We start from the raw sequence: 24,257 nt of genomic DNA, 5'->3' as shown, positions 1-24,257 counted from the left end.
GTTTCTCCAGCACCCAGCCCAGGAATATGGGGCCTTTAGATGAATTGAATTGACCCAAATCCAAATGAGGAGAATATGAGTGAGAGGAGCCATCGCGTCTTCCTGGAGAAGGATAAACAGGTGAAACAAGACATTGGGCAGATCTGGGAAAACATTCTCATCTGGTCAGGGCAGTAAGAATGACCCAGAACACACGGTGAGTAGAAAGGACCAGACGCCAATCTGCTTTGCTGCTGCTTGGGAGTCTGGTGGGCTGCAGGGTGGTTCCTGCAGAACGACCAAACAGCTGGGCAGATTCTGCTCCAGATGTTCCCATTTGTTGTCTCCCCACCCCTAACCTGGCCAGTTGCCAGTCCTGTCTGGGGTCTGGGAGAGGTGCTGCATTGCTGCCCCCTGCACTCAGCTGCCTCTGAGCTCCTGGGGCAAGTAGAGGGGCAACACACCTGGGCCCTCTGGGCTGTGGCAGGAAGGCAGGGGCATCACTTGGCATTCGCTGCCAAAGGCCACAGGAAGCAGCTCAGTCCAGGCTAGGGCTTGGGACAGATCCCACCAGCTGGGAGAGTGAGCACCAGTCTGGAGTGGGAGGAGGCATTCTCCCAGCCTCCTTCTGCCAGGGCCTTCCTGTTCCTGCTGGCTGCTGGCATGGTGGGAGGGAGCTCAGGGCTTAGCATGAGACAGAATGCAGCACTGAGTCCCGGTTCTGGCTCTACCAGCCCAGGGGCCTGGGGCTAGTAGCCTACCTCTCTGCCTTTAGTGTCTTTATCTGTGAGAGGGAAATAATGGTAATAAACCTTCCTCAGAGGGGCTTGGAGAGCTCAGAAAGAATGTGCGTGAAGAGCTTGGCGCAATGCCCTGCACACAGCTGGTGTCCATCCATCCATTACTCACTAAGAGGCCACTTTACCTCTCTGTCATGTTAGTTTCTTCCTCTGTAAAATGGGGAGGCTAGAAGGATTAAGTGTGACCACCAGGTGAAGCCCCCAGCACAGCATCTGGAACCAAAGCCCTGGTAAACAGGAGGATCCCAGCTCTGGTCAGTCCCTGCCCTTTTCCTTCTGCCAAGGCTCGGCAGCGTGGGGCTGTGGGGAAGACCCAGGAAATGGTTGTGGAATTGCTGGATATGCCCATCTCTCAGTCCTTGTCTCTGAGTTTCTATCATTTGGGTCTAAAGCAGGGAATCCCCCAAGTTGGCAGAACTGGCACTCTTACCCTACGGATGAGGACAATAAAGCCCAGAGAGGGGCAGGCACTTGCCCAGGGACCCACAGCCAGTCAGTGTAGGAGCTGGGCTCCTCTCTCTATCCCAGAGCAGTGCCCACAAACCCCGCTTGTCATCTGCTTTCAAACCTCTTTTCTTTCTTGCTGATCTGAACTCATCTTTCAGTCTCTGCCTCCTTAGCAACCAGAGCCCAGGAATAGGTGACCAGCCCCAGCACCCCCAGGAGCAGAGACTACCCTGATAGGGGGGTGTGGGGAGGGGCAGGGCGTGGGCCGAGAATGCGGGCTGCTCTGGCCAGGGGGCCTGGGCTAGGCTGTCAACAGAGGAACCAGTGTACCTAGACATTGGGGCTTTGTGAGCTCGGAGCTCCTGTGTGGGGAAGGTTGTTTTGTTGACCGACATTGTTTCAGGTTGACTGAGTGGCAGCGTCTTAGTGCCCAGGGGCCAGCTCTTTGGAGCCAGCTGGGGTCTTAGGGAGAGGGTGGCTAGGGCACCCTAGTCTGGGACAAGAAGGGGAGGGGGCTGCCTGTGCCTTGCAGAGCTACTGAGCAGGTCCCCATGGGCAAAGCTGCAGAGGAAAAGAGTCCTAAGAGAAGACACTGGGAGAGGAAAGAGAACTCGCCTGCACATCTTGGGGCCAGAGCAGAGGGGCCTGCCAGAGTGAGAATGAGCAGAGGCAGGACAGGGGCATCCAGAAGCTGGGCCAGACCTGCCTGGAGGCTGGGAGCTCTGAGAACCCAGCCATCAAAACTTAGCATGAAGAAAGACCCAGGAGAATCCTAGGGGCCAGGAGGGAGGTGTTGGTGGCTGGCTGGCTTTGTAGGGTGGGCCAGACTCACAGCTGTCCAGATGTGCATGAGAGATAACACTGTTTACTGGGCACCCAGAGGGAGCAGGGCGGGGGGGTAAGAAGGGGCTGCCTTGGTCCATGGGGCGGGCAGATTAGGAGGCGGGGGCATGAGTCAGGGGTTTGCAAGCTGCCCCCAGGGCGAAAGAGAGAGAATCTGGTGCTATTAGAGCGGGTGTGAGCTCAGCTGGTAGCAGAGGGCACCAGCGGCTGCAGGAGTTCCCAAGGGACCCCAAGGCTCGTGAGCAGGTGAGCAGGGAGGGGCTGGGGTGGCCCTGTGGTGCCGGTCCTGAGGGTTTCTGCAGGTGTCCAACCTAAATCTTTGTCCAAGTGGGCATAGCTGCCCTGACCTCCAAGGGGGTGTAGGTGGGTGGGGTGAGAACATTGGAATGTGTGTTGTGACCCCTAAGGGCACAGGCCCGTTGGCACCTGCAGCTGGGGTGAGCGGGGTGGCCAGTGTCAGGAAAACTGGCCGGTGTTAGGGAAAAGAGGCTGGCACGTGGCAGCAGAGGTGTGTGTGGCTGGTGTGTGAGTGTGTATGTGGGTCCTCGGCACGCTCCCATTTACCAGCCCCTCAGATTCCGCAGACTCAAATCTCACCCCCGGCCCCCTCTTTGATCTATGTATGGTGACCCTCAGGCCACTCTATCTCCCTCCTAGGAGAAAAGTTGTCAGCTGGCACGGCTTCCCATTTGGGACATTTCAGGGAGCCTACCAGGGAGACCGGCACTATCCCCACCCTAGGGAGTGTTTGGAGGGAAAGGAGGAATCCTCCCCCCCCCCACCAGAGGATCCCAAAGCTCTTAGGCTAATTCCATGGGAACTGAAGGAAAATAGGAGGTGGACAAAGATAGAAAGTCTGACCTTGATCGATGCCCAGCAGCGGTGGTAATGATGGCAAACGTTTGCGTAGAGCTCCTTATGTGTCAGGCACTATTTTAAATGGTTTATATATGTGAACTTAACGCTATAACGGGTCTATGAGGTAGGTACCATTATTACCCCCATTTTACTGATGAGAAAACTGAAGCACAGAGAAGTTGAGTCACTGGCCTGCGGTCACACAGGTAACACAGCTGTGGCAAGTGGACTTGGCACTATGCGGTCTGACTGCAAAGTCCATGCCCTTAATAACTAACAATAAACCATCTAATAATAGTTTTCTCTTCTGGAGGGCAACTCAGTGTAATGGTTAGAGACGTAGCTGGAGTCAGGTAAGCCAGGATTTAATTCCATCTCTGATACCTACCTTTTAGGGGTAAACCTCTCTGAACCTCAGCTTTTTCATCTGCAAAATGGGGCTAATGGCATTACCCACTTCACAAAGTGGCTTGGGATTGTAAGAAATAAGGCAGGACGGCCAGGTACAATGTGGGGGCAATTACACAAAGATGGTACATGCCACCAGGGAGCCCTCCCTATCATCTGGTCGCCACCCCCCACAGCTTCTTCCAGCTGTGCTCCACCTCCCGGGCTCCAGATGCCCCACTCACCCTTATCTGGCCTTGCCCTGGCTTGCTGGACGGCCAGGTGTTTGGTGCACGTCCAGACGAAGGGCAGCGATTGGGGAACAGTCTCTTATCAGTGCAGGCAGAGCAAGGCCTGCTGCTGGGGGGAAATGGCTGGGCCTGGTGGGGGTAGCAATCTGGGTCATGAGAGCACCCTCTAAGGCCCCAGCTGAGTTCAGGGCACCTCTGTTCCCACCTCTTCTCTCACACTGATGTCCCAGAACCCTGGTGGGAAGGCCTTTCCATTGTACAGATGGGGTCACGAAGGCCTAGAGAGAGGCCGGGAGCTGCCCAAGGCTGTTTGGGCGGCCAGGATCTCTGGATTCTCTGGCCCTGAAGTGTTCCTCTGACATTCCACCTTTCAGATGGGAGACTGAGGCCACAGTCCCAGACCCATGGGTGGGACTTTTAACACTTAAGGTTTAACACCCTTGAGGCAGCTGAGGATCTGAGACCCACTAGGGGGCGAAGCCAGAGAAGGAAGAAAGAGAATAAAGATGGGAGAAGAGGCAGCCAGGAAAACCTAGGGAGAAGGGGACAGGAAGGGGCAGAAGAGGGAGACACAAGTGCATGATCAGGATCCTCAAGGGGCAAGTCTCGTGCGGTAGGGACCGTCTCACCCTCAGGCTCTGGGACCCTCCCACAGCCATCACTTGCCGCACCACCTCCCCAAGGCAGGGATACCTGCCTTTGTGTCTGGAGGGCCATGGTCCTGTCTCTATCTGTAAGGACTGCAGAAAGAAAGTTCTTTGTCCTGTTCTTTCTGTATATACTGCTGCCCTATTCCCTGACGGGACACCCAGCCCTGTCTTGCATGGTCCTAGCTCTGCTCCTTTGCTTGCCACTCCTCACACCTGGGCTATCCCTCCCCAGCTCTCAGCCTTTCAAATCCCACAGGAACTTCTAGGCCCAGCACCATCATTTCCCCAGAGACACTCCGTCCCCACCCCCACCAATGAGCTCTACTGTTCCTTCTGCCATACAGACCCCTGGCGCCCAGCACATTCTGCTCACGATGCGGGTTGTCTGGGGGACGTGTTATCTCCTGAACCATTTAGCCTGTCACACGTTCCCAGCTCGCCTTCCCAGTCGCAGCCGAGGGCTTCTCGAAAGTGGGGACAATGTCTTGTTCATCTCAGCGTCCCACTACTCAGCGCCATGCAGACACAGAGAGGACACATTTGTCAACCGGACCCAGATCCCTGTCGCCACAAATCCCTGTGCTGCAAAAGTTGAGAGGGAAAGGAAGTCCCTCCATGCCCAGCCTAGAGCCCCCCTAGGGGACTCCTACCCTCCCCTTGGGCTTGTCCTCACATTCCTGGGGTGGGCATACTTTCCTCGTTGCTAGAGACACAACTGAGAACACTGAGGCACAGGACTCAGTGGTCTCCTGGCCAGGTATTAGTCATCCTGATTCCCCAGTCCCAGAGCCCCAAGCCTACGAGGGGACCACATTCTTACATTCATTCAACACATATCTACCGAGTAGTTACTATGCGTAACCATTCTACTAGGAGCATGGGATTCAGTGGGGATCGAGACATGCAAGGTCTTTGCCCTCATGTGTCTTCCCTTCCAGAGGGATCATCAGATAATATGTGCACAAATAAACCAAGAAACCAAAAAACGACAAATTGGATTAGTGACTATTAGGGTGGCCAGGGAAACCTAAAGAGGTGACATTTGAACAGAGATGTGAGAAGGGCTAACGTGTGGGGGAGGGGCATCCAAAAGGTGGACCACCGTGGGTGCAAAGGCCCTGGGGGCAAGAAAGGGGAGGCCAATAGGGTAAGTGAGGAGAGAGCAAAAGAGACAGAGTTCAAGATGAAGTGGGGGAGAGAAGCAGGGCCGCTTCATCCAGGACCTGTGGGCCACTCCCAAGGATGCTCCAGCCCCACACCCAGTGTAAAGCAGTCATTTCTGGGAGAAGAGGCCGTGTCGTGGAAACTCTCAGGGGACCTAAGCCCCCTGAAGAGGGAATAGGTCATGCTACTCTGGGGGTGGGCAGGTAAAGAAGCCAGGTGAGGACTAATGAATAGAGAGAGGGTTCAGATCCTCCTCAAACGCCCTTAGACTGATGTCAACCAAGCGTTCTCATCCCTGAACACCCATCTCACATCTACGAATCCATCTCCTGCCTCCAAACCCACACCTGCAATTACTTCCTCTGACCCCACTGTCTCCCAACACCTGGGGTCCCCCTTTACTCTAATACAGCCCCCTCTGGGGAAGGACTAGGAGACCCCAGGATGCCCTGTGCCTCACTCAGCCTGCACCCCTCCCCTACAGGGCCCCGCAGTGCGGGTTATGCTGGGGGCTCAGATCCCTGTGGACAATCGAACAATCAGGACAGCACCATGGGGGATTCACTGGTGAGTCTTTCATGGCATCTACAGGGCTCCTACCTGGGGGCTCTGGGTACCTGGCCCTGGGCTCCTACCTTCATGGGGGCTCAGGGAACCCCTCGCAGCCCAGCCCCGATGGCCACTTTCCACAGGACGATTATGAGGAGGGACTGAAGGAGATCCTAGAGCAGGAGGAATATGAAGACATGAGCATCCCTGCACCCCAGATAGAGGAGCCAGAAGGTGAGCCCCGTCTCCCTCCTCTGGGACGAGCAGCTGAGCCCTAGGCAGCGACGGTTGGAAAATTTGTCCTCCCCCCTTCTCCACACTCCCCTTGCCCCAGACCTAGGGCCAGTTCTCCCACAATCCTGACTGATTGAAGGATAAACAGTTTTGTTTGTAATGATCACAGGATGGAACTGGGGTTGGGGGCAGAGCTAGTCACCCGTCACCATGCCCCTTAGATTTGTGAGAGGGCAGCCAGGTCTGTCTGGGACAAGGGCAGGAGCCCACGTGCCACCCAGATCCCTTCAATGCTGGCTTCTAAGCCAGGTGCTGGGCTCATTCAGGGAACATCATCCTGTTTAGGGGTCCAGAGGTCCTGAGAAATGGGGGACTATAAGAACCCCCAGGGTAGAGAGATATCAGAAAACTTTCCTTGGCCCTTCCAAGGTCTTAGTTGGGGAGCCCTGGTCAAGCACCTATTTACTGTCAACAGGACTTAAGTGCAGGAAATTGCTATCGAAGATAAGAGGCCCCTGTGGGAAATGAGGGCTGGGGGTGGAGGGCATGGGGGCAATATAAGGGCAGACACCACCCTGGGGCCCAGAGCTCAGCCCGGAGGCAGGGAGGAGCTGTGGGCTGGTGGGATCGGGAGGCAGGTGAAAAGAAGGAAGGGAGCTGGTCCCAGAAAGTGGCATGAGGGGGAGGAGACCCTAAGAGAACCCTGAAAATTGCCATTTAGGACTCTCCAATTGCCTTGGAGATGACTCTCCTGGTCATCACTGAGGCTGACTCCCAGATCCTCCACCGTGCTCAGAGGGAGAATGACAGGGCCAGGCCGGGCCAAGAACAGGCATGGGGGACCACAGCCCACTGAGTCGCAGGGATGGGGGTGGAGGTCCCAGGGTCCCAGGGGGGCATCATTCTGTGCTGGTTTCTGAGGCTCGTGGTGGGTGGCACAGGATTGTCAGGGGGCAGCACTAACCAGCCTCTGGGTTTCAGCTCACCTCACCGAGCCAACAGCCACAGACTACCACACCACATCGCACCCGGGCACCCACGAGGTGAGGTCCCCCAGCCTCTTCCAAAGCTCCCTCCCATGCTGCCCTTGGGCCCCACCATTCTACCAAGATGGGGGAGGAGCGGAGAGACTGGCACAGCTTCGAACGGGCCACAGACTGGCCAAGAAGGAGTGGGGGTCCTGGGAAATCAATGGAACGGAAGAGGATGGTCTCCACTGAGCTAGGAGACCTGAGCCCTCTTTCACTGAGGTGGGAGTTCACAGGGCAGAGGGAAACTGGCTGCTGGAGGTCTGATTCCACAGGCCTTGTGGCTGCTGCTAGGTGGTCAGGTGCTCCCTAGGGAAGCACAGAATTAAATAATGCCAACCTCTACCCAGGCCCAACATGTCCTTGCTGGGCCCCAGCTTATCTAGCTGGTTTGGAAATTGGGTCTGCCCTCAGTTAGACCCTTGAAAGTGGCCACATGGTCCCAAAGAAACCCAAGGACAAGCCAGTCGACAGGCCCTCTCAATAATCTTGGAGGCAAGAGATGACCAAATGACTCGAAGATTTCCCCCTCCTTTTCCTTCCAAGTACCCACCGTAGCACCTCTTTTGGTCTGGAGGTTCTTTAAATGCCTCTGAAATGGGGCCAGGGTCCTGGTCAGGAAGCTGAGGAAGAGAGCCAGAAGTGTGGGCTGTACCTACAGGACCCTCCAGCATCTCTCCACACTCCCACCTCACTCACGCTCCAGACTAGAGCTCCAGATGGTCCCTCTGAGCTCAGAATTCGCCTCCGAATGCTCCAGGGCCATGGGCCTCTTACAAACATCTCTCAGAGCCTGCTGAGTGTCCGCCATGCCCTGGGCTGCCAGTCTCCCCACGGCCTGCCCTGGGCCTGATAGACTAATTCAGACCTGTGGGGCCGCAGGTCTACGTGGAGCTGCAGGAACTAGTGATGGATGAGAAGAATCAGGAACTGCAGTGGATGGAAGCAGCGCGCTGGGTTCGGCTGGAGGAGAACTTGGGGAAGGACGGGGCCTGGGGCCGCCCGCACCTGTCTTATCTCACCTTCTGGAGCCTCCTGGAGCTGCAGAGAGCCTTTGCCAAGGGTGAGCCCTACTGGGCCCCTCTGTGACTCCTCTGTGTGAGGTTTGGTGGGGAGGAGGGCCACAGTCAAGCCGTCCAGCTCACCCCTCCACTTCCTGCAGGGACTGTCCTCCTGGACCTGCCAGAGACCTCCCTGGCCGGAGTGGCCAACCAACTGCTGGATAGGTTTATCTACGAGGATCAGATCCGGCCTCAGGACAGGGACGAGCTGCTCCGAGTCCTGCTGCTCAAACACAGGTGCCCCTGCCTGCTCAGACCCCAACTCCACTCCCAGTGGCCCACCTCCCCAGCCTGCCTACCCCAAGCTCTCCCTGGAAGTCCACATGGCCCTTCCCACACCATCATAGGGCCCACTTTTCTTCTAGGATGGCCCTGGCCTCTGACACCTCTGGAGGGGTGGCCTATGTCTCTATGCTCAGATTTGAGGGCCACTGGTCCCCAGGAGGGCAGACTATCAAGGTCCTTCCCTCTATCTATTCTTCTGGCTTTACCTACACATTCTGGACAGAGACTACCAGCTTACATCCACAGCAGCCTTCGGAAGAGCCTGATTCTCCTTCCTCCCCGGGGTCTCTCTAGTCTGGTCACTAAGAAGGCCTTCTTGACAACCCCCCCACACACACACTCACACACACATCACCAGTCTTCTCTCTGCTGATAGCCCCACCTGAAGAGTTTACTCAGCCCGTGTCTTCTGTGTGTCCTGCAGCCATGCTAGAGACCTAGAGACCCTGGAGGGTGTGAAGCCCGCAGTCATGATGCGTTCAGGGGCCCCCACACAGCCTCTGCTCCCCCAACAACCCTCGCTGGAGACACAGCTCTTCTGTGAACAGGTGATGCCAGGGGTGTGTGGGGGAGCTGGAAAGCCCCAATCTGAACATGGTTAGAAACGAGAGTGGGGAGGGAAGGAGGAAGCTGGGTGCTCTCCTTACCCCTGGCCTCCCAACAGGGAAAGGGGGACACAGGGCACTCATCATCTGGAATTTTGGAAAAGATCCCCCCGGATTCTGAGGCCACCCTTGTGCTAGTGGGTAAGTGGCAGGACCCCACCGCTCACCCCTCTACACCATCTGCTTCCACCTCCTGCCTTGGCCCAGGCTGCCTCTCTCTAAGCCTGAACCCCAGCAGTGCCCCTCAGCCTGGCCGACCACCCCACATTCCTGCCTCCTCTCTATAGGCCGCACCACCTTCCTGGAGCGGCCAGTGCTAGGCTTCGTCCGGCTGCAAGAGGCTGTGGAGCTGGAGGACGCTGTGGAGCTGCCCGTGCCCGTGCGCTTCCTCTTCGTGCTGCTGGGCCCCGAGGCCCCTTACACAGACTACAACCAGCTGGGTCGGGCGGCTGCCACCCTCATGTCGGAGAGGGTGAGGAGGGGCCATCAAGGACTTGGGGAGCCTGGGAGCTGGGGGCAGCTGAGACCCATTCTCCAGCCTGGGCTGGCCTGAGGCACTTTAGCTTCAATGGTTTGGCCCATTCAGTCGAATCCAGTTGCTTTTGGCCTGTCTGGCCAGGTGTAGTCCAGGCCCCGTGGAGTCTGGTGCAACCCTGCCTGATCTGGCCTGGCCTAACCTGGCGTACTCCGACCTGGTTCTCCCTGGTCAAGTCTGGCCTGCTCTGGTTCCATCTGGTCTGCTACAGGCCACCTGGTTTGCTTTAGTTCTTTCTCCTTTTCCCATTCAGGGCCTTGTCTGATTCCCCAAGGCCCTTCCACAGTTGGGGGTAAAGGAGGGGAGCAGACATAGTAGTTCCTAGCAAGAAGGAGCTGGGTGAGAGGGTTCTGGCTGGTCCTTAGGGGACCTGGCTGTGGACTCTTGGGTTCTTTTGTCCAGAAGGTCCAGGCAGCCGTAACCCTCCCTCTGGCCCCCAGGTGTTCCGCATGGATGCGTACCTGGCCCAGAGTCTAAGGGAGCTGGTGCACTCCCTGGAGGGCTTCCTGGACTGCAGTCTGGTGCTGCCTCCCTCGGACGCTCCCTCGGAGCAGGCGCTGCTCAGCCTGGTGCCTGTGCAGAAGGAGCTGCTGCGAAGACGCTATCTGCCCAGCCCCGCCAAGCCAGACCCCAGCTTCTACAAGGGCTTAGGTACCTGCCCTGCCAGTTCAAGGCTTTCTGAACCCCCGCAGACACCCCAGCACACCCCAGCACGACCCGCCTTCCCTCTTTCCATCAAATGCCCCAGTGTCCTGTCTCCCTGTCCTCATGACACCCAGCCTTCTTGGCTACCCTATTCCCGTAAGATGATACCCCCCTCACCTCCCGTTTCCCCACGCCTCCCCCTGCTGCCCCCTGTGACCATGATCCCATCCTTCACTACAGATTTGAATGGGGGTCCAGGGGTCCCTGGTGGCCCGGATGACCCTCTACGACGAACAGGCAAACTCTTCGGGGGCCTGGCGCGTGACATTCGGCGCCGCTACCCCCGCTACTTGAGTGACATCACAGACGCCCTCAGCCCCCAGGTCCTGGCTGCCGTCATCTTCATCTACTTTGCGGCCCTGTCACCGGCCGTCACCTTCGGTGGCCTCCTGGGTCAGTGATGCTATGTGCCCCCAGCTCTTACCTCTGACCCTCTGGCCTCTATGTGGGCCCTGACTTCTGACCTCATCTGACACTCTGGACCCCTGCATCAGGCTGCCCATGAAATGCTCATAGGCCCCTGGAAATGATCTTGTGACCTTGACGTCACTGTAACTTCTGTTCACAGGAGACAAGACCCAGAACCTGATGGGGGTGTCGGAGCTGCTCCTTTCCACTGCGGTGCAGGGCGTTCTCTTCGCCCTGCTGGCGGCTCAGCCCCTGCTGGTGGTTGGCTTCTCAGGGCCCCTGCTCGTGTTCGAGGAAGCCTTCTTCTCGGTAGCTCTGTTCTGGCCCCACTGTGACCCTGTAACTGGCCCCTGGCCCCACCTGCCTGATGCATGGTGCTGGACACATTTGTCTGACCCTAGCTCCCTCTGACCACCCTGCAGTTCTGCAGCAATAACGGCCTGGAGTACATCGTGGGCCGTGTGTGGATCGGCTTCTGGCTCATCCTGCTGGTGGTGCTGGTGGTGGCCTTCGAGGGCAGCTTCCTGGTCCGCTTCATCTCCCGCTACACTCAAGAGATCTTCTCCTTCCTCATCTCCCTCATCTTCATCTATGAGACCTTCACCAAGCTGATCAAGGTGGGGGTGTGAACAAGCCATGGGGATGTGCATGCGTGAGACTAGGCATAAACTATGTGGCTGTGTGTCACTGCACATATGTCTCCATGGCATTCGTGTGGCCGTGTTTTCATGGTATACAACTATGACCACATATATGTTGACACTTGCTGCCGATATTCTTGCCATGACTGTGCAGAGCGACCGTGCATGAGAAGGCACCTCTGTGTATGCACATGTCCATGTTTATAACCACACACGGAGTGACTATGGGCCAAGAAAGGGGAAACTGCATGTGTGGTGGGGGCAGTGGGGGTTCTTGGGGCTCTGAAGTCTACCCTCCCGCTCTTTCGCTTGCCTTCAAGAACTGCAGGATACCCAGCCCCCTCAATTCTGTCGTGTTAAACTATGCCTGCCTCAGTATCTGCATTTTATATGGAGGAAGCATGGACACTATATGTCTGCCCTTGATTCTGTTGGTTGGTGGGTCTTTCCAAGTGCTTGAAGCCCTTTTTAGGAACCTCCTTGGCACATGTGTCCTGCCCTCCAGCCTTCTCTTATCTCCTGGACCCCAGGTGCCCCTCTCCCCCCCACCCACCCCGCTACACACACCCACTCATTGCCTCATGGCCACTCTACCCAAGCCTAGCCTGGTCTTCACTCCTGAAAAACAAACTGTAGAATCCCATTGCCCCTCTGTTACCATGTCAGTTGAAAAAACAGATGGGTGGATGATGGATGGATAGATAGATAATTAATGGAGAATGGATGGATGGGAGAGAACAAGATGCCTGGTTTTCTGCTGCAGATTTTCCAGGATCACCCACTGCAGCAGAATTATGTCTACAATGTGACAATAGAGCCCAAGCTTCAGGCCCCTCTGCCCAACACAGCCCTCCTCTCCCTTGTGCTTATGGCCGGCACCTTCTTCTCCGCCATGATACTGCGCAAGTTCAAGAACAGCTCCTACTTTCCTGGCAAGGTCAGCACATCGTCTCCACCTACCCTTGCCTACACAGCCGTATTCCAGTCTGAAGTACCACCCCCTGCTTCCCCAATGCCATTAGTTCTCCTTCCTAATTCATTCCCAATTCCAAGCCTCCCCAGGCCCCTCTTCACCCACAATCTCACTCTTCAGGCAAACCCATCTCCCTTTCTCAGCATACCCAGGCTGAGGACCTAGTGGGGAGCCAGGGACAGTCCTTGGAAGGGAGTGGAGAAGATGTAGGGCCAGGGATAGAGCTGGGCTAAAGGAAGAAAAAAGAAGGCAAGTACATTGAGGTGCAAGACAGAGTATTAGATGCTGACAGATGCTCTGGGAAGAGCAGGGCTCCCGGGATAAAGATGGGGCAGGAGTGAGGGTAAGTGGGAGGTGGGGAACAACTGGGTACTAACCACTGGGTCCTCTACCTGCTCTCAGCTGCGACGGGTTATCGGAGACTTTGGAGTTCCTATCTCCATCCTGATTATGGTCACAGTGGATTTCTTCATCCAGGAGACCTACACCCAGGTGACCCTTTCCTCCCACCTTCATTTCATTCCCCTAGAATGGTTTTCCCAAACCTGAAGCCATCCCCTATCAGCCCCACATTCCTCCCACAGCCTTACAGGACCCCTCTGGCTGAAGCAAGGGCCTGGGTAAACTTACCCCTTTTTACTCCTTTGCCCAGGGCAGCAGGAAAATAAATCTGCTTTGGAGTCAGGCAAATCTGTGTATGAATCTCGCTTCTGCCACCAAATAGTTGTGTGATGCAGGGCAAGCCACATAAGCTCTCTGATCCCGTTTCCTCATGTATAAAGTTGGAAATGAGATATATGTAAAAAGCTTACTGTGGGGACAGAATACAAAGTAGATATCCAATATACAAAGTAGATATCCAATATACAAAGTAAATTGTCAACTACCCAGGACCCTGGCTCCCCATCTCCACCTTTCCCTATTCCCCCACCCCAGTGTTTTCACTAGCATCTCCCTCCCACAGAAACTCAGCGTGCCTACAGGCATCCAGGTGTCTAATTCCTCAGCCCGGGGCTGGGTCATACACCCACTGGGCTTGTACTCCAATTTTCCCATCTGGATGATGTTCGCCTCTGCCCTGCCTGCACTGCTGGTCTTCATCCTCATCTTCCTTGAGTCCCAGATCACCACGTAAGAGCCAGGGTGGAGCTGGGGCTGGGCGATTCTGAGGCAGGGAAAAGGGAAGGCTCCAGGCAGGTGAGACACAAAAGACTGATGATCTTCTCAGAGGAACATGTGGCCCTCCCATCTTGCAAGTATGACGAATGGGCAGCAAGAGAGATGAGCAAAGAAGGATAAACTGAGATAGGCAGAGACTCAAGTATAGGGAAGGAAGGAGGGAGTAGAGGAGGTGGGGTGAGGGAGAGCCCTGCTTACCCTTGACCTTCCATACCCCCAGGCTGATTATCAGCAAACCGGAGCGCAAGATGGTCAAGGGCTCCGGCTTCCACCTGGACCTGCTGTTGGTCATTGGCATGGGTGGAGTGGCTACCATCTTTGGGATGCCATGGCTCAGTGCCACCACTGTGCGTTCTGTCACCCACGCCAATGCCCTTACCGTCATGGGCAAGGCCAGTGCCCCGGGGGCTGCAGCCCAGATCCAGGAGGTCAAGGAGCAGCGGATTAGCGGGCTCCTAATTTCTGTGCTTGTGGGTAAGTGAGGGATGGCCACACTCTCCACCATCCTCTGGCCCTGCCCTTGAACCCCAGCCCCTGCCCCTTAAGATCCAGCGCCCCCTTTAGCCCTCCTGACACACCTGCAGCCTACTATCTCAGTTATTCATATGATGGAATTCTGGAGGAAATGCCCAAGGCACTGAGATGGGCATCTGAGCAGGGGAGGACAAAGGGCTTCCATTACTTCTCTACATAGCAGTTCAGTAAACTGTGGATTCCAGCCCTGTCCTGCTGCTCATGTGGCATTCTTCCTTGTCTCTGGGCATCAGTTTTCCTGTCTGCACCATTAAAGGATTTATTAGATGCCCCTGAGGTCTCTAGCTCAGATGCTCTATGTTAGATACAAAGCACAGTGCTCAAGGCATAATCTGGGGGTGGAGGAGGAGATGACAGAGGGTCCCTGGGGTTGATCTAAGTCTAGGGCAGCTGAGAGTCCAGTTGGTTGCTGATAGAGCTGCCAGGGAAGTTTCTTAAGGAAGGTAAAGTTGAGGTTACCTGGAGAAAGGTTAGGATTTGGATAAGAGGAGAGTGATGGAGGTGTTCTGGGCTGAGACGAGGGGAAAGGTGGGCTTTTCTGACTTCTGTGACCTCCCCCTAGGTTAAAGCAATAGGCTTTTAAGTCAGGAAGGCAGGAGCCTGACTCTCCGCTCTGCCACTTACTAACCATGTGGGCTTAGGCAAGTTGCTTCACCTCTCTGTTTTCTCATCTGTTAAATGGGGATAACAGCTATTAAAAGGATCTATAGAAAGCGTTCCACATGACATCTCTGTTTTCCTTCCCTGGCCTCTGCTGGTGCCAGTCCTCCGAGGCACATGGGGCTGAGAGTGCTTGGTTCTCCCCACAGGCCTGTCCATCCTCATGGGACCCATCCTGTCCTACATCCCTGTGGCTGTGCTGCTCGGCATCTTCCTCTACATGGGAGTCACATCCCTCAGTGGCATCCAGCTCTTTGACCGCATCTTGCTTCTCTTCAAGCCGCCCAAGTACCACCCAGACGTGCCCTATGTCAAGCGGGTACAGGGCCCTCTGGCTGCCCAGCCTGGGATGGAGTGGAGGTACTGGGTGCTGGGGAAGGGCAGGTGATGAACCCAGCCTCTGCCCCACAGGTAAAGACCTGGCGTATGCATTTGTTCACGGTCATCCAGATCATCTGCTTGGCAGTGCTATGGGCAGCAAAAACTTTCCCGACCACCTCGCTGGCCCTGCCCTTCATCCTTATCCTCACAGTGCCCCTGCGCCGCCTCCTGCTGCCACTCATCTTCAGGAATCTGGAGCTCCAGTGTGTGAGTGGCTAAGGCCTAGGATAGGAGGGAGGGGCAAGAGAGGGCAGGGGCGAGAGGGCAGGACTCTAGAGCTGGGGCAGGAAGGGCTCATCAGAGGGGGTGGCTCTCAGAATTAAGGGAGACGGAGAGCTGCATAGTTAAGATGTGGATCTAGGGCCTGTGTCCAAATCCTGGCACTGCCACATCCTATTGTATGACCTGGAACAAGTGGCCTCATTTCTCTGTGCTTTTGAGTTTACTCATCTGTAAAAAGAGAAATTATGACTGGGTTGTTGAGAGGATTAAGAGACATACTAGGTATGTTCCATGTGAGCTGTCACTTTTGGTCTTCCAAATCATTTTGGACAGAGTTGCTCGTTCTTCTACGGCATGACACAGGTCACTACAGGGCTGCCCTTGTGACAAGGTCCCCTGCCTGCCTCCTAGAGGCCCTCTTCTGCTGGGGCACCAAAGGGCTCCCTACCCTTTGGAAATCACTCCCATTGACCAACCATAGGAGCTGTAGGGACAGGACAGGACTTGTCCAAGGTTCAAAGAAATCCAGGCCTTCTTCTAACTCCAGAAGTGCTTCTCGGCACTAGGGTATGGCTTATCTTGCCCCTGGGGTCCTGATCATCTCTCTTTGCTACCCTGCCCTCCAGCTGGATGCTGACGATGCCAAACCGATCTTTGATGAAGAGGAAGGTCAGGATGAATACGATGAGGTGCCCATGCCTGTGTGAGGGGAGGACCCAGGCCCCCTCCACCATTCTCCTGTTTCACTGTCTCAGGAAAAGCAGTTCATGGGCATCTCATGGACTCCCAGGTCCCTCCTGAAGCAACAGCTGAGGCCCCAGGGTTGTGGGTGGGGGAAGAAAGTTGTGTCTAGGAAACCTTCCACGATGGGTTAGACTGGCTTTTCTAGCTGGAAATGGCCAGTGAAACCCACATCAGGGCATTAGCTTTGCAGCCCCTCCTGTTGCCACACTGCCACACGGGGATAAGCTGTTGGGAGTCTTGGATCTAAGCCTCACCTCCTCATGGCACAGACAGGGGTAGTAGTGGGTAGGAGCTGGTGGAGGTGGATTCAAGTTCCTGCTTGCTGAGTGACCTTGGGCAAGTTCCTTAACCTCTTCAGACTCTGCTTCATCTTCTGTAAAATAGGTATATTGATAATAATACTCACGTTACAGGATGGTTACTGAGGACCAAAGATAAATGTGAACAAAGGGCTTTGTAAAGTCTGAAAGGACTATCATGCAGTAGTCATTATGCTTCTTCAAGCCTGCCCAAGGTCACACAGCCATACAGCTGGGATTTGAACCAGGTCTCCTGACTCTGAAGCCAGAGCTCTGCGCTGTACTTCAGTCATCCACCTTCCCATGCTTAGAGATGTCCCTGCCGACTCCTCCCTTTCTCTTCTCTGCTCCTACCCCCTACCTGGAGCAGAAGGAGGTGTCCTTGTGAGGGCAAGGTACATGTGAGGAGACAATCAGGCCTGTGACTCAAAACTCCTAAGTACTTCCTTCCTTCCTCCCCCCTGCTCTCATTCATTCACTCATTCATTCATTCCACAAACATTTACTGAGCCCCTGGACCCTGTGGACATGGAGGTGACTGAGACAAGACCCTACCCAGGAGTCGGGGTTAGGGGAGCAACACACAGTCTGTTCCATATTTGGATGGGGGTTGGAGGGAGGAAGGAGATAGGGAGGGGAAGGGGAGGGAGGTTTGTAATTTATTGATTATGTATTTTCTCAGAGCTATCATTGTACTTTGGTTTCACACACATGCCCAGGCTCCCCATTTAGAGATCCACTGTCCCACCCAACTCCACCCAAGCCGAATCTTGGGGAGAACCCAGATTTGACCAATTGAGATAGGAGACAGCAGGTTCTTCAGAACATGGACAAAATGTAGTTTTTTAAAAAAATATATTATATATTTTATATATATATATATATATATATATATAGAGAGAGAGAGAGAGAGAGAGAGAGGGGGGGGGAGAGAGAGAGAGAGAGAGAGAGAAAGAGAGAGAGAGAGGGAGAGAGAGAGAGAGAGAGAGAGAGAGAGAGAGAGAGAGAGAGTGTTGAAAGAACTGGAAATGGTAAGAGATGGTTGAAACTGAGAATCATAGTGTGACAGAAAAGAAAGGAGGCTACGGGCTCCTGATGGAAGGCCCTCGGGTGCACCCCTGAAGGCTGACAGCTGCCTCTCACCTCTTCACTTTCCATGCTTCAGTTTCCTCAACTGTAAAATGGGGAATATAATGGTACATATCTCTAGGGTTGTTATAAGAATTAAAAGAGACAGTGCATGTAAAGTGCTAGCTTAACACTGAGTCTGGCCTCAGGCCTCAGTGGAAAAGCTCAATAAATGTTAGCTGCTGGTATTGTGATTCTGATTGGGATGTCCCTGCCCACCTCCCCGCCCCCCGCCTCCCTCTTGAACACTGCTGAGAAAGTGGGAAAAAGTCACCCACTCTGCTAGCACCCTTCCCCTCAATGCTTGGGAAAAGTTTTTGCCAATAAATACATCTGTGGTGGAATGATTGCCTTGCTGGAATTCCCCTCCCAGAGGTGGGGGTCCAAAAGGTCTTGGCTGGACCGGATGGACATGGTTTGCGTGGTGTGAAGCTGGTGCAGGGCTGTGGCCCCGGCAGGGGCAAGGAGAGCCAGGCTGGGGAGCGGCGCTGGAACTGGGGTAGGGACAAGGCTAGTAGCCCCCCCTGAGCCCTAGGATAAAGAGGGCACCCAGTGAGGGGCAGAGAGCACCCAGTGAGGGGCAGAGAGCAAGGGAAGACAAGTTTATGCTCAAGATATCCTTCCTCTCCAGAATAAGCAAGAGCCATGGGGATGGGGAGAGGGGCTGTAAGTGGTCCTGGCCCCTGCCCCTTAGACTGTGGACCTCATACCCCTTTGGACCAGTCAGCCCCTTAGCCTGGACATATCAAGCTGGGCGACATCTCTGAAAGGGATCAGCAGAGAGGAGATGCGGTTTGTTGTTAGTCAGAGAGGAATAGCATCTCTTGATCGGCTACTAACCCCTACTCTGATCGCCTTGGAGCCTCTGTCCTCTCCTGGACCATCCCCACCCGCAATAGCTTGCAGCAATTCTAGGGGGCTGCTGGGTCAGGCAGGTGTCACCCACCACTGGAGAGGAAGGTGCCAGGACTTACTCCCTCCCCGCCCTCCACGATCTTCCAGCAAGAGGTCAGTGCAGGGTTGGGCTGCCTGGCTTCCTTCCCTGGATCTATATTTACTTGCTGCCTATCCCCAGCTGACCCCTCCCGGGCTGGCCAAGGCAGTTGCCAAAAGGCCAGGGAGCTATCAGGGCCCCAGCTAGTCCCAGCTGTCCACCTCCCACAAACAGCAGCTTCATGTTCCACTGCGTTAGCCCTATCCTCAAGCTTGCCAGAAACCCATTCCCCACCTGATCCCAGAAGGCAGTAAGAAAATGTGAAGACCACAGAAATTAATTGGGATCCAACTTCCTGTCTGGCCTGAGGCCTAACTCCCCCTGTATTTCCTGCCCCAGCACAGATGCCCTGCTCACCCCCACCCCCTGCATTTCCGTTCATGAAAACTCCCTTAATGTGAATTAACTGCCATAATGAGGGCCATCGTCTAGGGTGAACACAAAATAATCCCACTCCTCATAAGGGAATAAGTTAGATGAAGCAAAAAGCTCTAAACTTGAAGATATTCTTTGTAGGACTATCTATGAAAGCAAAAAAAAGAAAAAGAAAAAGAAAGAACAAACAAAAAAAACTAGAAAGAACCCAAATTCTCAGAAATAGGAGAGCAGTTAGCAAATCACAGTAAAATAACTTGTATCGATATAATAGATCACAGGCAGGCCTTAAAAATAATGACGATGAAGCTGGTAGATCAGCTTGGTACAATCATATGATCTTGGGTGTTTGAGGCCAAGAGGTTTGGAATTTCAGCTTTGTGATTTAGTAAGTGTCCAGACAAAGAATCTCCCCTCTGAGCTTAGTTTTCCCATCTGTAAAATGGAGAAAATGATACCTCACAACGTTACTGAGAGGATAAATTGAGATCGCAGACCTACAAGTCTTAGCCCAGGGCTGGCAAAAGTTCATTCCTGTTACTTAAACAAGGCATAAAGTAAAATAACTTGTTATGGTGACAGCTATGCACAGGAATAAAGGTTGGAGGCTTAGACAGAAAAAATGAAAATGTCATGGTAGTTATAGGGGATATAAATTTCCTCTTTTTGCAGGGATGGGGGGACTTTAGGTGTGGAGGGTTAAATTAACCATCCTCCTCAGTTCAGGGCAGATTACCACTGAGCATTATTGCTTCCTTTCCTCTCTCCCTCTCTCCCTTCCTCCCTTCCTCCTTTCCTTCCTTCCTTCCTTCCTTCCCTCCTTCCCTTTCATCCTCATTCCTTATTCCTACTTTCTTCTCCCCATAGATAATCACTCAAACATATTTAATGTGTTTGTGTGTGTGTGAACATGTTCTTGAAAATATGGATCATCGATGTTGTTTTAAATTTATTATAAAAATTAATACACATACTAGAGATAACAGTACAATAACCCCCCATATACTTATCTCCCAGACTCGATAATAATCCAGATTTTGCCTTGAAGTTTTGCTTAAATCTTTGCCCAAAATACCTGTGCTTCATCTTTCTCTTTTTTCCCCTTCGTTGAACTAAATACCTGAGAGTCAATCCCAGACAGCGTGTCATTTCACCCCGTGTTTTTCAGCTGTGCTTCTCCTCCGACACTGAACATTTTCTTACCTGACTGCAGTGCCATCATCACACCCAACAAAATTAGCAATAATATTTAATATCCAATTTATAGTCAAATTTCTCAAAATGTCTTTGTGGTTGGTTTTTCGTGTGTGAGTGTATATTTCTTGGAGGCCTTGCTCCGTCGGTCCTCTTTTCACACAGCACTATGGTTTTAAGGTCCAGCCAGGTTGCTCTGTGGACATGGAGCTGCTTTTAACTACTCTGTGGTGCTCCATGGGGCATCCTGTGCCCTTGGCCTCTCCACTCCCCAGGAAAGGATGCCCTGCTGTACTCAATTCCCATCCCACAAAACTGTGCTGCAGTGACATCCTCAGCCTTGTCCTCTGATGGATTTGGTGAGAATGGTTTTGGGTTATATACCTCGGAGCCAAGAGAGGATTTACTAGGTCATAGGGTATAAATATATCTATATCAGTTTGACTAATACAGCCATATTTTTCTCTACAATGTCTGCACCAGTCCATCCATGCTCCCACAAGCAGTGCAGGAAGTTCTTATATACCCATATGATTGACACTATCAAGCTGTCTGATTTTTGCTAGTCTTGTTGTTTTACATGCATTTATCTGATCATTAAAGAATGTGAGCACCTCTGCATTTGCTGATTTGTCTTTAAGATTTCCTTTTATATAAAATTGTCTTTTCATATCATTTGGTCATATTTTAATTGAGGTGGATGCCTTTGTGGATGATGATTTGCAAGAGATCCTGGAAGATTCTATCCTTTACTGGTTTTAGACCTTGTTAAAAGATTCTCCCATTTTGTCATCTCACTCTTAACTTTGTTTACCTCACTGAACAGAAATCTTTTCTTATGATGTAATTAAAATATAGCCAGGAGCAAGAGTTTGAACTTGATTCAGTAGGCACTAGGGAGTCATTGCAGGTTCTTGAACTGAGGAGTGACATGATTTAAGTGATTCATTTGGGAGCGAAATACAGGAGGGATTGGCTGCAAAGAGGCAAATTGGTAATTGGCATGTAAGTGAGTTAATAGCAGAGGTAGGTGGACATAAGCCCCACCCTCATAGGACTTCCAGTCAGCATGGGAGCCAGCTGTTAACAAGAGTGATGAGTATTTTGCAGGGAATGGTGGGAGCGAATGGTGGGTGGGGTCACTCAAGGCTTCACAGAGACAGACATTTGCCTTGACTCTTGAGGGAAAAGTAAGAGTTGGCCCCGCGTTGAGAGAGGGGAAATGTCTTGATGGAATAAGGGTCTGGAAAATGGAAAACATCCAAGAAATATCCTGAAAATAAAGTGAGTAAAATTTACTCAGTACAGTCAAGTGACATGGTGGAAAGCCTGCTGAGTGGCAGGCTACCTAGTGACCTCAGAAAGATGTATCTTTTCCAGGGACCTGGGCCCAAAGCCAGATGACAGGAGGTGAGGAAGGAAGGGCTGGTTAGGAAGCAGAAGCAGGAGGTGTGGGCCGCGGTCTGGGAGCTCAGCAAGAACAGAATAAGCAGGCAGTGTCCAGCTGACATTTTTCCAAGATGGATCAGAGAATGCTTTGCAGGCTGAGAGGACACATTTATAGGCCTGCAACCATCTCTCTCTTCATGTAAAACACATCTTAATATTTTCAAATTTCAAAAAGAATACTATAAAAAATAATATTATAAAACACTTAAAATTATATAATTTTTTTATGCAGAAAATAAAAGCCTCCAATAATCCCCCTCAGTAATCATTGTTAATAATTTAGAGAATAGTCCTCCAGATTTATTTATATGTGAACACTAATTGACAAATATATTTTTAATAGGACATAATTTTTAAATAGAGCTTTGAATACATGAAGCAAAAATTGATGGAACTAAAAGGAGAAATAAATAAATCCGTAATCACAGTATAAAAATATAACCACTCTCTCAAAATCCATAGAACAAGTAAACAGAAAATTATTAAGGCTGAAGAACATTATTGACCTACTTAACCTAAGTTACATTCGTAGAGCATTTCAATCAACAATAGCAAAATGTACATTCCCTTCAACTGCACATAGATCGCTCACCAAAATAAACGGTGTTCTGGGCCATAAAACACACCTTAGTAAATGTAAAAGAACTGAAATCATAGAAAGTATAATCTATGTCCACAACAGAATTAAATTAGAAATCAATAACAGAAAGCCATCTGGAAAATCGATAAATATTTGGAAACTAAGCAAAGCACTTCTCAATAACCCATAGATCAAAGATGAAGTCATAACACATATTAGAAAATATTTTGAAGTGTATGAAGATGAAAACATATCAAAGTTTGTGAGATGCAATTCAGTAGTGCTTAGAGGGAAACATAGTACTAAATACTTAGGTTAGAAAATAAGAAAAATAATAAGAAAAATTTCAATTAGTAGTTTAAACTTTTACCTTAAAAAAAAAAAACTAGAAAAAAAAAGAGTAAATTAGACCCAAAGCAGGCAGAAAGAAGAAAAATAATAAAGATGGAATACAAGTCAATGAAATGGAGAACAAATAATAGATAAAATTGATAAAACCAAAAGTTTATTCTTTCAGTGAAAAAAATCAGTAAAACTGATAAACCTCTTAGTAGACTGGCCAAGAAAAAAAAGAAAGAGAAGAGACATAAATTATAATAATAAAAATGAGAGGACAACACTATTGACCCTAACGACATTAAAGGAAATACTACAAACATGACCGTCCATAAATTTTACAACTTAGATGAATTTAAAATTCCTAGAAAAACACAAACTATCAAAACTCACTCAAAAAGAAACAGAGATTGAACAATAACAACAAAATGGCCTGATTTGAAAATGAGCAAAGTACTTGAAAATACCTTTCTCGAAAGAAGATATGTAAAGGGCCAATAAACACATGAAAAGATGTTCAACATCATTACTTACTAGAAAAATACAAATCAAAACTACAATGTGATACCGCTTTATAACCATTAGGATGACCACTATCAAAAAAAGAAACAGAAAATGACAAGTGTTGATAAGGATGTGAGGAAATTGGAACCCCTGTGCCCTATTGGTAGGACTGTAAAATGATATTGCAAGTGTGGAAAATGGTATGGTGGTTCCTCAAAAAATTAAAAATAGGATTACCACATGATCCAGCAATTTCACTAAAGAATCGAAAGCAAAGTCTCAAAGAGATATTAATGTACCCATGCTCAGAGCAGCATTATTCACAATAGTTAAAATGTAGAAGCAACCCAAGTATCTGTCAATTAGTGAATGGGTAAGCAAAATGTGGTATATACATAATGGAATATTATTTAGTTTCAAAAAGTTAGGAAATTATAATATATGTTACAACATGGATGAACATTAAGAACATTATAATAAGTGAAATTAGTCACTCACAAAAAAGACAAAATACATGATTCCACGTATATAAAGTACTTAGCATAGTCAAAATTATAGAGACAGAAAGTGAGATGATGGTTGCCAAAGGCTAGAGGTGGGAAGAATGGGGAGTTATCGTTTAAGGGTACAGAGTTTTCATTTTACAAGATGAAAAGAGTTATGGAGGTGAATGGTGATGATGGTAGCACAACATTATGAATGTACTTAATACCATGGAATTATACACTTTAAAATGGTTAAGATAGTAAATTTTATGTTATATGTATTCTACCACAAAGAAATTGGGAAGATAATAAGTTAAATAAAATAGTAATAGCGAAGGGGCGGGGGCAAAAACAGGGAACAACAAAAAGAAATAAAGGACTTCTGGTTTTTGACCCAGCATGTAAGAAGCCCAGAAGTCATCACTCTATTCTAAAAACAAGTAAAAAGCTAAACAAACTGGAAAATCAACTCTTAGATCTACTAGAGAAGTGAGGTCACAGGGCAAACCACTGCCCCCCAAATTGGACAGACAGCCAGATACAGGGAATCACAACATACCTGAGTAGAAACTGCCAATAGAACCAGCACTGGGGTAGGAAAACCTGAACTGTAATTGACAAATTGCTGGAGACAGTGCGGACATCACTGAGAGTTAAAAACTCCAGGGAGATCCAGTCATAAGGTGTTCCTAAACTTTCATGAGTTTTATCTTCAGTAGCTCTACCAGGTCTTTTGAATATCAGAGAAAAATCCCTTCGTGCTTCTGACAGGGGAAAGAGAAAAGGAACC

The 24,257-nt window shown here is 51.1% G+C and overlaps 1 protein-coding gene across 1 annotated transcript; it reads left to right on the top strand.

Annotated features, from left to right (window-relative positions):
• The first annotated feature begins 2,185 nt into the window (after window positions 1–2,185).
• On the top strand, window positions 2,186–17,309 carry SLC4A1 (solute carrier family 4 member 1 (Diego blood group)). Its single transcript, XM_016139720.2, has 20 exons — window positions 2,186–2,315; window positions 5,864–5,946; window positions 6,072–6,162; window positions 7,144–7,205; window positions 8,073–8,253; window positions 8,353–8,488; window positions 8,961–9,084; window positions 9,201–9,282; window positions 9,429–9,613; window positions 10,117–10,327; window positions 10,562–10,774; window positions 10,950–11,098; window positions 11,212–11,406; window positions 12,194–12,367; window positions 12,806–12,895; window positions 13,368–13,534; window positions 13,803–14,056; window positions 14,926–15,095; window positions 15,188–15,364; window positions 16,006–17,309. Exons 2-20 carry the CDS (start codon window positions 5,932–5,934, stop codon window positions 16,084–16,086), a joined length of 2,757 nt encoding a protein of 918 aa, XP_015995206.2. The 5' UTR covers window positions 2,186–2,315; window positions 5,864–5,931; the 3' UTR covers window positions 16,087–17,309.
• Window positions 17,310–24,257: the final 6,948 nt, after the last annotated feature.

This window comes from Rousettus aegyptiacus, unplaced genomic scaffold (assembly GCF_014176215.1).
Source record: "Rousettus aegyptiacus isolate mRouAeg1 unplaced genomic scaffold, mRouAeg1.p scaffold_m13_p_6, whole genome shotgun sequence".
Taxonomy (NCBI): Eukaryota; Metazoa; Chordata; class Mammalia; order Chiroptera; family Pteropodidae; genus Rousettus; species Rousettus aegyptiacus.
This window is presented reverse-complemented; position numbering and strand designations above follow the sequence as displayed.

Bases quoted from the DNA above. Each gene is read 5' to 3' on its own strand.
- SLC4A1 (XM_016139720.2), top strand. The intron at 10,328-10,561 runs GTACCTGCCCTG...CCTTCACTACAG, and splicing joins CAGCTTCTACAAGGGCTTAG to ATTTGAATGGGGGTCCAGGG. The intron at 12,368-12,805 runs GTCAGCACATCG...ACCTGCTCTCAG, and splicing joins GCTCCTACTTTCCTGGCAAG to CTGCGACGGGTTATCGGAGA.